Source organism: Numenius arquata, chromosome 1, assembly GCF_964106895.1.
Source record: "Numenius arquata chromosome 1, bNumArq3.hap1.1, whole genome shotgun sequence".
Lineage (NCBI taxonomy): Eukaryota > Metazoa > Chordata > Aves > Charadriiformes > Scolopacidae > Numenius > Numenius arquata.
This window is the reverse complement of record NC_133576.1, coordinates 51,500,652-51,512,724: the sequence shown is the minus strand read 5'-3', so window position 1 is coordinate 51,512,724 and position 12,073 is coordinate 51,500,652. Positions and strand designations below refer to the sequence as shown.

The window sequence follows — 12,073 nt, the reverse complement described above, 5'->3', positions numbered from 1 at the left end:
CCAAATGGCAATTCTTGAGCTGTGTAGAGCTTGAGGAGGTAGTTTCTAGGGAGGTGACCTGGCCATTGCTCTCCAGGGTGTGGAAACAGGAGCTGTGGTTGTCTTTAAAAGTGAGTTTTTTGCCTTCTTACTGAGGATCTTCAGCTTCCGTTTGGTAACTTTGCTCTAAATGAGATGAGATTATTAAAATGTCTCATTAGTCAGAGATTCAATTTCATACCTTTTGATTACAAATAAGGCCCTCCTCTCCATCCTAGTTTCAAATTTTGAGTTACTCCTGTCTCTCTAGCAGGCGCTGCTTGCAAAGAGTGTGGCACCAACCAAAAGTTCATGAAATAACTAAAAACAACTCCTTAACAGCTTGTGAAAGCACCATAGATGGTACTTGCCTTGATGTTGCACATTTTGATTACAAACATTTGATTCTGCACCTTTTATGTCGTGGATGTGGGAGTTCAAACCAGACAGAGAAGTCAGATGCTTTTATAGAAACCCACAAATCATTTCAGAAATAGAAGACATTTATTTAATAATTCTCATCTTCTTGTTATACAGCATCCTGCATTTGTTTCCATACTAAAAAGTAAATAGAATTTTCAACTATTAATGTCATATGTTTGAGAAGGACCAGGTCTTGACCCAAAGCAGTGTATTTTTAAGAAAATTCATTGAACCCAGATGGACTTCTCATGGCATCTCCGTACAGAATGAAGTAGTGCTACCAATGCTTTTTTTTTTTTTTTTTTTTTTTTTTTCTCCAGGAGCTGTGGTCGGTAAGCTTTAAAATCCTAAGATCAAAAATTGAAAGTGTAAATAAAATATGAATTTGGTCTCAGCAGTAATATAAACTCCATGAAAATACTCTCCTGGGGGGAGGGGGGAAACCACTCCTTAAACCACAACACTTCCTTAAATCACTGTGTTATTATCCACTAAAGAAATGCACATAACAGTGTAAAAGAGTTGGTACATGTTGAGACAAACATCTTTAGAGCAGTGAATGGGAGATCTTTAACTATGAGGCTGTCCTCCAGTTAGTTTTATCCAATCTTACTAACACACAAAATGCATGCAAAGTACCGTTTCAATTCCTATATGTGCTGAAACCCCAAAGCCAAGTGGTATTAACACAATGTAAGACTACACAATGAAAATAAACCAAAGTGAAGGCATATTGCTTTTTTATTTTTCACTATAATAATTAAATAATTAATGCTGCATATATATAGAATTTCTGCTCCTTGCTGCATGTACCTAATGGTTATTCCCATTCATAAAGCAAGACGTGTCCCACAATGTACAGAATGAGTTCACACGTGTCCTTTTTTCAGGTTTCAGTGTTTAATAATGTCCTGCAAAATAATGTAGCAATGAGCACACATCTTTCTACTGGCTGTCCTTTGGCATGGTACCCCACAGGAATCATCCGGGCACTTTGCAGAAACCATTGCAAAGCTGAACTAATACAAATGTGATTGCATGTCTATTTTACCTAACCTTTATCTGTTTTCAGAGAAAACATGGAAATCTTTGGTTAGGTTAGCTCTTTTTGAAAAAAAAAAATAGTCTTACCAAATATAGAGACTTGGTGAAACAACACAAAGTTGAATCCTGTTCTTATGCAACATTTAGTTTCATTTTTACTGTATTTATTTTCAGAAAATATATTTAACACTATTGGCAAGACAAGTAGATACTCTTGGATGTTTTCAAAGGCAGCTGGAAACTGAGGGTCTCTACGGATTTTTTTTTTTTTTTTTAAATCAACAAAAACAACTGATTCAAAAATGAAACTATTTTTATAAATTTTGAAGTAACATATTTTCTTACATTCTTTATAACAGGTGGTTCTGCTAATCTAACCTGCCGAGCTTTCTTTGGATATAGTGGAGATGTCAGTCCTTTAATCTACTGGATGAAAGGGGAGAAGTTTATTGAAGATTTGGATGATAGTCGGGTCTGGGAAAGTGATATCAGGTAACAGAAAAAGTATTTTGTTTTTTCAGTTAGTACCTTTTTTTGATAATTAATGTAATACTTGTTACTCAGGAACACTTTGGGTCTGATCCCTGGTTTTGCAACATCCCCTCTTTACCTTTTCAACTCCACCAGCAGAGAACAGAAAAATGCACGCCTCAGCCAGACCTGATGTTAGAGAGCTGCAAAAACAGAACAGCTACTCGACAGTGTAACCCACTGGAATTTGCATAGTGACTTTTTCAAACCGTGGAAATCTACAATAAGAACCATTAAGGCAGTTACTGAGATGAAACAAAGGAAAATAAATAGATCAAGGAAAACAGCTCAAAAAATATTTTAAAACATGGAGCTTTAAATAAAAGCTGAAGTCTGGCTTCTCTTTTGAAATGTTTTGATTTCTTTTCTTCAAGAAAAAAACTGAGTTCCCTGGGATGTTGTCTGGCCTGTGAGAGCCAAGCATCCTGTTATGTGGGCTGCTTATATCTGCTGAAATACTTGTTTTAGAGAGGATCTGGCAATTCACATCATCTACTTTTACTGCCCCTAAAAGTGCTGCCTCATTTGGAAATTAAGAAAAAAGTGGTTTTGTATTGAGGATTACATGCTTGACATAGCATACCAACTCCTTTCCAATACGAAGTATCTACTTGGATCCGAAGAGATTCCTTTTTCATTTATAATTCTGTATATATCACTCTGTCTATATATCGTGAATAAACGCAGATATGAAGGCAAATCTAAACATGTGTTACAAAGGAAGCTAAATAATCACAGATGTGTTAACTACAGTGGTTGTCTATAATAGAAAAGAATGAGCTTATTTACACTTCTTACATAGGAGTCTACAATCTCATCAAAAGACATGAAGTCATGCTCTTTTTCAGCTTAACCTTTGACTTCTTTGGTGCAAACAAAGTAACAGAGACCAAATTCAAGAAGGCCACATAGTCATTCAAGGTCATCTCCATGTCCCCAGATACAGGCAAAATAGAAGCATATTTCACCCCAGTGTTCTTCAAGTTTATTCTATAAACCTCAGGACCAATACACTAAACGGCACACAGCAACCAGAACAGCTCTATTTCGCACCTAAAGCTTTTCCTAAGCCCTTCAGCCAGACACTTATCATTCTGAAAGCTGAGAAAAAGGCGATAAGAACCCTGTTACAACTTTCTTGTTTTGTGGAGGGAGGAGCAGGAAGGCTGGTTTCCACTTCTTTTGTCAGGTGTGAGATGAGGGAGCAGCCTAGAGTCGTTTTTTGCTTACTTTGTTGGGTTTCTAAAACCACTGATGGGCTTGCTAAGAGACAAAGAAAGCAATGTGAAGACAGGTGAAGTCTTATGTAGGAGGTGTTTTGTTTTATTTATCATCTGTATGAACGAGCGGCATCTGGTATGCCAGTTCTTCTACTGATTTATAATACACAGTCAAATTTTGTAATAAGTTCAAGAAATATTTTTTCAGATCCTGACATGAACACGATGTTTCAGAGTGACATGTTAAAGAGCCTCAGAAAGTGCACAAATAGTGTTTGGCCCAGACTCCTAGTCTGACCCTAAACCCCAAAATAACTATTTACACTTTTCTCTCTTCTAACATTTCAAGACTTCACATACTGCTGATCAAGGTCTCCATCAGAGTGTGCAATAATATATTATCACTGTGCATATCATCTTGCTTAAAGAAGACAATTAACTGAAGCTCTCATTAACATTTACAAAGCCAAACCTCCTCATTAGAAGTGAGGAAGAAAAGGGCATGATATAATTTAATTAAGATTTCATCAAACCATAGCCAAATTTGAAGCCAGAGAGTTGTGAATTATAAGTAGCATTATTATGTCATGATTATCTAGTGCTCTGCTATGATACAAGTAGAATAGCAGCAATGGTTGCTTTATTCTCAGGGTTCTCAAGGAACATCTTGGGGAACAGGAGGTTTCCATCTCGTTGATTCTTGACTCAGTGGAAGAGGCAGACCTGGGGAATTACTCGTGTTATGTTGAGAATGGAAATGGACGCCGACATGCCAGTATTCTACTACATAAAAGGGGTAAATATTCAGCTTTTATCTATGACATAGTACATCATAGGGGTGGTCAGTTTGTAGAGCTTCCTTCTTATGCAAGCATGAATTTTGGCTTCCTGAGATATTAATAGGCAATGATTATTTTCCCCCAGGCATTTGTACAACTTTCAAAATAAAACAGAAAGGTTGATGTTAACTATGGTTGTCACTGGGAAAAATACAGCAATACCTTTTAACTGTATTTATATAAAAGGTGCATTTAATACTTCATGAACTTTAAAGCTAATAAAGGCTCAATAGAGAAAAAAAAGAAAAAGGAAGCCACAGGTAATACAACTATAATAATTTTCTGTAAGAAATAAAATCAAATATTAGAAAAGCCAACAAAAATACATTCTACTTCTATCAGAAATGCTGCCTAAACCCCGTGCCAGGGGAGTTCCTACATAGCCTGACTATGGACATTTTCCTTCTAACACATTTGTTTAACACCAACATTTCTGAAATGAAGTATCATAACAGAAACTTCTAAGGACCTTCCTGTTTCTACTCACCACTTACATCCCATGACTCCAGCCTGCCTAACGGCCACAGCCATCTCCCATGGAGATAATTATGGAGAGGTGGAGAATCTCTTGCAAAGCAAGGTTCCCAGATCCACTTTGTTCACTTTACCTCCCAGAGGGTACTCCACATGCCTGGGCTTGACATTCCCCATCCTCATGCAGCATCCTGCTGGTTTAAGAGAGCAAAGAATAATCAGGAGCAGTGTCTGTATTTTGCTGTCATTACTGTGCTTTTTTTAGACTGTTTGTAAAGGTGAGCAAACCAGGTTCTTACTGTGGTGCTGAACTACTTGTGGCATCTCAATTTATATCAAAGCAGTGATGTCTTCCCTAGTTTTAGTCTTGTAGCATGCAAAGCCTGTCTAAGTTTAAAAGGAAGCCATCAATCAAGATGGTGTAACTCAAGTATTTAAATATATTTTGTGTACCTCCAATTACTTTCATAGAACTAATTTCGACCCATTTTTCTGAACTTTTGTCATTGCTTCTTAAGAGATGCAGATGTAAATAACCAGATGCTTAGCCTGGCGTTTGCCATATTTTCTTGACTTTACTGAGATGGGAAATTAACTAAGTAATTGAACCTCAACAATTTACCAGCTAGTAGTCATATACTCCTAATTGAGAGACATTTGAACCCAGAGAAAGAGCTTAACCCAAAAACCACTGAAATCGAATATCTTGTCTTTAATAATGAAATTAGTGCATGGAACATTGAAAATAAAGATTTCTTTTTAAGCCTTAAAATACTTTAAAACCAATATTTCATTAACTGACGTGCGTTAAGTCACAGGCTCATGGTAAGTCCTTATTTTCCCTTCCGTACAAGCAGTAGCTCCAAGACTGACAACACATAAGTTTTTTCTGTTCTGTGACCACCAGCTTTTTAATCTAACAGTGTGCATGCATAAATTTTGCAAGGATCTAGTTTCCTTGCTCCCTTTCTTGGAGAAATCAGTATGTCAAACACACCACAGTATGTGGCCTCATGATGACATGCTTAAGAGGAAGTAATCTCAATATTTAATTGCCCTTATAAATAGTAAAAAGTTAAAAATAGCAAAAAAGCCCCCTCTTTAAGTAAGGCTGAATCTGAAACTGTGATTTGGAAACAAAATCTGGTTTGCCTTTGAAAAACAAAAGGTACTTGTTACAAGCCTTCTACATACTTTGCATGTTGACAACTGTTTCAGTGAAATGATAAATTAACCATGACAGATAAAAATTTGAGCTAGTCTCTCAGTTCTCCTAGGAAGAGAAGCTTTGCACTACTTGCTTAGTCTCCTGTATATCACCATGGCAACATTTCATTTTAGGTTCCTTGTTTAGATCCACATTTAGTCTCTGCTAGGAATGAGTTAGCTGTTTATTAATTTCTGTTTATTGGCTTGCTTAGAACAATTGGGACCTAACAGTTAGGTAAATTTCCTTCCTGAACACCGAGACACTCGCAGAGGTATTAGTTTTGGCCGGTTTTCTAGTTAATGATCTTTTTTTTTCCAGCCAACAAAAATGCTGAATCTGGAATGTTCACTGGATACCTGAAAAAGAAATTACAATCCTTCTTAAACATTATATGTGGTACATTATCACCAGCATTAGAAGGGACAGCAAAGCAGAAAGCTCTGTTACTGAATGAAAAGCATTCCTGGGAAAAGAGGTATTTAGGGCTAAATGCTGCAGTGGGGATTCAGTTACAAAATTTAAGCCTTTCAAACACCCTTGCAACTGCTGCTTCACCCTGGTCAATATATTCTCTGTAAACTTAAACTTCCAGGGGGAGCTTTTGGATATGCCTGCAGTTACAAAGGCCTTGAAGGGGCAAGAGGTTCAGCCAGATGCATCTTCCTCACTTTTTCCGCCAGCCAGCCAGCAGGGACGTGCACCCACCTCACAGAAAACACAAGCAGGGTCCATCCGATTGTGGTCCCCAACACAAACCAGTGCCTAGCACACTCAGGCAGGGGCAGGGGGCTTCTGCTCCTTCCCTGACATGGCACAGGAATGGAAACCCAGAGACTCCCCTTTCCGGAGAGGAATTCTGGGAGGGGAGCAGAACACAGCTCCCTCAGACTGCAGCACTACTTGTGCAGGAAAAGCGAACCCAGTTTGGGCATCCAGCATTGGGAGAAAGCTGGAGCCGCAAGCACCTTCCTCTAGCCCAGATGCCAGTGTTCTGCAACTCGGGAAGCTGAGCCCCCATTTCCTCCTGATCTTCTTTTACTTTCTGAGTGTCAATGGAGAAAACCTATGATCTATGTTTTTGTGCAGCCAGCTAACCCCTTTTAGGCTGCTAACTTTCCTCAGACGCTGTGCATAGGGAACATTTAACTCAGAGCTAAAGGCAGTAGAGCATTTTAAGCATGACAGTACCAATGCAGTTTCCTTTTCTGGTCCATTCCCACAAAATTTGTCTAAGAATAATAAGAAAAAGAGAGGGATCAGAACCCAGGAGATTTAACTTTCATTCTCTTCTTCCATCCGTTGTCCAAATCTCTTTCTATCATCTTTACAATAATCAAGTTATTTTCGCTTTTTTGTGAGAAAAAAAAAATCTACTTGTTATAATCTAAGGCTGATTTTGTTACTTCTTGGTGATAGCTATCATTGATCATCTGTTGCAGTTACAGGTTAATCTCCAGCCAGGTAGAGGAACATTCTAGAAATTAATTTTGAGAGTGGTACTGACAGCAGCGAAGCACAAATTTATTAATGGCAGACCACAAATTGCAGATGATATAAGGGGTGAATCACACACTATAATTCTATTTTTTTTCACAGGTTTTTAATTCAAGAAGATAAGTCCATAGTCTATCAGTGTAGATACAAAAACATAATGCATAAGGAGAAAAGATGTTCTTCTACGCTGTTATGTATTGAAAAGTATGACTTTCATGCTGGATCAAAGCCTTCGTAGTCTCATTTAATCATAGACTATGTTGGAAATACAGATTATTATCTAACAATGTGACTATTTTTGTGGAAATTCTTGCCTGCAGGTCTGCAACTAAAACTCTAAAGTAAAAAGAAAAAATTATCTTGGCATTATTTTTTTAATGTTATTGCTATTGTTTTAAAAGTTTCATAACATACCTGTATTTTTCATGGGACAGACACCAGAACTAGAAGCAGGTAACATATTTTATGCATTTTTTCAAAGTATTTCCATCCCTTTCTTTCCATTTTCTTGGTGCTGTCAAATTTCCTGTCTTGGGCCTCTTTTATGTTTTGAGTTTGTTTTCCTCTGTCATAGATGTTCTCAATGGACTTATATGGGTCTTGTTGACTATAAGCGCATGAGAGATAGTTAAAACAACTTTTTTTCTGTTGGACAAAAAAAAGACTTTCACTGAAATAAATTGTTTAGAGGAAGCGATTTGAGAATATATGTTTGATATATGTTAAAAAGAAACAAGTTAATATTTCCTGTAGGAAGTGCATCTTGAGGAAACATGCAGTTGGGCAGGCATAGTTTAACTCGTAATTTATTAATGCAAAAACATCATATGAATATTTCCCGTACAATTTAATAGCAAATTCTGAATAACAAGTAATTTTGAATTTTCTACATAGAGTTATTAGCAATAACAACGTTGCTGACAAGCACCTTAAATTATAGTGTCATTCACGTAATAGTATAAATCTGTTTTATTACTCAAGGACTTGAATAAGTTAAGTCTTTGATCTCATGAGCGTTTTCAGTCACTAAGACATGATTTCATACAGTGGTAGTGATGAGTGACAATTAAGACTTAAAAGAGAAAAGACACTAGTTCTTCTCTAACCTCTGCAAAGAAACCACAGGTTCTATAGGTCCCTTTGCCATAAAGCTTCATGATGCTTCTGAAATTTCTGAATGGGAGCTTGCCATGTGAGAAACGAGAGCAATGAGTTTTATATTTCAGCTTCTGTTAATTGGTTCTAATTACTTGAACATTCCAACAGATCTCTGAGTCTCAGTGGAAGCAAAACTGTTGTAAATCTCTGACCCATTTGGTCAGTTAAGACCTTACACATGTGTCTCTTCCAGTGTATAAAGCATTCAGATTTTATTCTGCACTGCAAGAAAAGCTTTTCCAAGTTCCTAACCAGGTTTTAGAACTGGAATTGAAATTTGATTTGATTTGATGGAAATTTATTTTTCATCTCCCTGTGGTCATTGAAGAAGCCTTCAGCTTGTCATTGGGCTGGGCAGTGCAAAGGTTCAGTCGCCCAAGAGGTACATGACATTGGGCCAAAGGCCAATATCACCTGCCTTCCTGTACCAAACCTAACCAAAAGTGACTGTTCCTTTTACATTCAATTGGATCTAAAATCAGTAGATTTGTAGAATACTAAAGACTACTGCCTGACAGAAACTCTTGATAAAACCATTTTCTTCATCAGTAAGGTTTTTCTCATCCTTAGAAAATTGGACTAAGACATCCCCAGTACAAAGGTTAGTTAGATTCCTTAGCACGTGCCTAAATCTGACTTTCCTCTGGCAGTGTCAAACAAGTTCGTTCGTTTAACAGATTCCTTTTTAAAACAGCTTTTGTACCCTTTTTATCATAGTTTTTCTCTTTAGATAATGTCTAAGTGCAGTTCTAACCTTGATTGGCAAGGATGAAAGTATTTTAAAATAAAATGTCACAAATTGTTCGCATAATCCATGCAGAGCTAAATTATTCATTAATGCTATCCTCAGAAAAAATGTAAACAGTATGTTTTATGATCGTACTTCCTTGGAACTTGGTACTCCATTTTTTCCCACATTTTAGCACCTCCCAGTGCTTCTTACATTCATTTCTTTCAGAAGATCTAAAAGAAGTAATTGTGTGGGCTGTCTGATTTCTGTAGTGCAATAAGCAAATAGAAGTTCTCCTAATCAGTAAGCTTTTAACTGATATACATTTCATTTATTTAGGGAAGCTAACCAGAGATTATTGCAATTTTGCACCATGACGACTTTTTTCCTTCAACCTGAAATATAAACTCCTGTTAAAATGCAGTGCTCTTTATTTAAATGTAGTAGACTTCAGTAATGTTGCAGCATCTATATTTTTTCAACCTTATCCTCTTTTGAGCTAACATACTGTTGGAGATAGTGTAATTATTCTTCTGCTGGAAACAAGTATCCCACACTTCTCAGAAGAAATAAAAATGTCATTGGTAAGAATATATTTCTATTATAGTAATTTACTATCTCTATTCTAATAACATTGAGAAATCCAACAGCACCAAGGCTCAAATATGCTGCCTGTCATACTAATGAATAGGTTACCAAAATCCCTGTCTTTTATATCCCTGTACATATAAATCCCGAACTCAACTAGTTCTTTTACAAAGATGAATTGGGAATATATAATACATATTGATCTAAAAAATAAAGTGAGATAACTAAATCTCAATAGTTCTAGTAAATAAAATGAAACTACTGCATTAGAAACCATATTAAAAACTGTAACTAGATTTAGCCACCTTAAGTCATTTCTGCAGACATCTACAGACATGCATGGCCTATGCTGACAGAAAGCATATACTTTGTACTAAGAAATGGTTTCATAATCAAGCTAATGAACATCTCAAATCTGTTTCTACTGGTATCAGAAGTATTATTGGCCTATAATATCAACCAATAATTGTTCACAAAAGCATCCATGAAGACATCTATGTACCTTAAATATGAACAGATTTTGTTTGGCACGTTGAAAAAAAAAACAAATGAAAAATCCTAAAAAAGAGAGAAGAGATTTCATATATAATATATACTCAATATGCATATGCTGTATAAAACTATGGTTCCATATGCTATACTTAAGATAAATTGTTTCACAGCCATGTCATAATGAATACTGTATTAAGCAGGGGAAAAAAAAAAGAGGAAAAAATCACATACTTCTCCATTTTTAAACTGTGAGTATGGGTTTCTTTCTTCCTAACCTAAACTCTGCCTACAGTTTACTGTTGATGTCTGAAATCAGACTCAGATGAGTATTGCTGTGTTAGCCAGACTCCTTCTTTCTTTAGAAGAAACATTCTTTTATAACCAAAGCTGCATGTATGACACATCAGTCTTGCGTTGGCTGTCAGTATCTGCCCTCTTTACCTTCTCTCAGGTGTTGTCATGAGAGCTTTAGAGTTGTCTTCAGCTGCTCCCCTTCCAAATGATATTCATTGCCTTTATGTTTCATTTAATAATTTAAGTGTATGGAAGTATACCTAAACAGAGAACTGGTTCTAACCAAACCTTATAACCTTGTGAGTTAAATCGTCCAAGACAAGCAGAGAATGGGAATGAGTGTAGGCCACAAAGCTGCAAAGATTTATGTATGCACTAACCTGAAGCTCTGTGAATAGTCCTGTTGACTTCAGAGGGGTTACTTATAGTCCATGAAGTTAAGCAATCTGCGTGATTGCAAAATTGAAACCTTAGATAGACTGTAATTGGATTTTGAAAAAGGCTCAGACATTGAATACACAGATATAAATCACACGTCCTCGAAGAGTTATAAATCACAAAAAAAAGAATGTTTGAAATATAATTATTTTTCTTAGTAGCTCAGCTGTATGTGGACTAATGAATAGAATAAGATTAATTTTAAATTATCATGGATCATTAAATGTAAAGTCCCCGAAGCATGTCGTATAAGTCAAAAGATATGAATCTTTGAAGGCACCCTTTTGTTTACTTTCCTGTTACAACTCCAGCTACAATAAGTGAATTACCTGCATGACACAGCAAAAGGAACTTTGTCAAATATTAAAGCCAGGTGAAGATCAAAGATATAGCCTACAAATATGACTAATAATTAGGATAGAATCAATATAAAATGAGTGCATTTATTACCAGCCATATCAGGACAGATATTTGGAAAGGACGCATACTTTGTTTTAATTAGGTGTCTCTTTCACTGGGCTGCTTGGCCAAAGCCTCCTGATAAGAAAAAAAAATGTAGCCATTGGTCAAAATGCTTGTAACAAATCTTGTTTTAAGTTGAAGCTATTTATTCAGAAACCAATCTACTACTGCAGCAGTAATCAATGTGTTTTCCCTTGGAGTAGAACTGTTCCTGTGCTACTGGAGGACTATTGTTAATTGCCTGTAACTAAATGATTGCTTTGCTTCTGGATGTAACTCCCTGGCACTCGCTCATTTGTTGTGTTTAACAGAATGCCTGTCCCCCTAAGGGTTAGCCGAGTAATTTTCCTCTACTATTTTCTATATTCAGCCTCAGCTCCTTAAGGAGGGCCAGGTCTGTAATTTGAGCAGCATAACACAGAGGCTAAATAGATTTTAAAAGGTGTGCGCTTTTCGTCTCTCCCCTCTGATGTGGAATTGTGCTGAAATTGAATCTTTTTATCGTGGAGCCACCACAGGAAACTTGAATTTCAGCAGGAAAAACATATCGCGCTTCAAAAGGAGTGTAATGCCGGCCGCAGCAACTGTGCTTAAATCCCAATGTAAAAGGTAGAATAAAGCATCAGGAAAAATTGTTTTTGTGACAGTAACATTCCAC

General features: G+C 36.6%; 1 protein-coding gene across 1 annotated transcript in view; it reads left to right on the top strand.

Moving 5' to 3' along the window:
• IL1RAPL1 (interleukin 1 receptor accessory protein like 1) overlaps positions 1–12,073 on the top strand; it is a 670,379-nt gene that overhangs the window by 639,216 nt on the left and 19,090 nt on the right. Inside the window, exons 6-7 of the mRNA XM_074147306.1 lie at positions 1,845–1,977; positions 3,887–4,032. Of these exons, the coding sequence (XP_074003407.1) occupies positions 1,845–1,977; positions 3,887–4,032 (279 nt within the window). The remainder of the gene's footprint in view (positions 1–1,844; positions 1,978–3,886; positions 4,033–12,073) is intronic.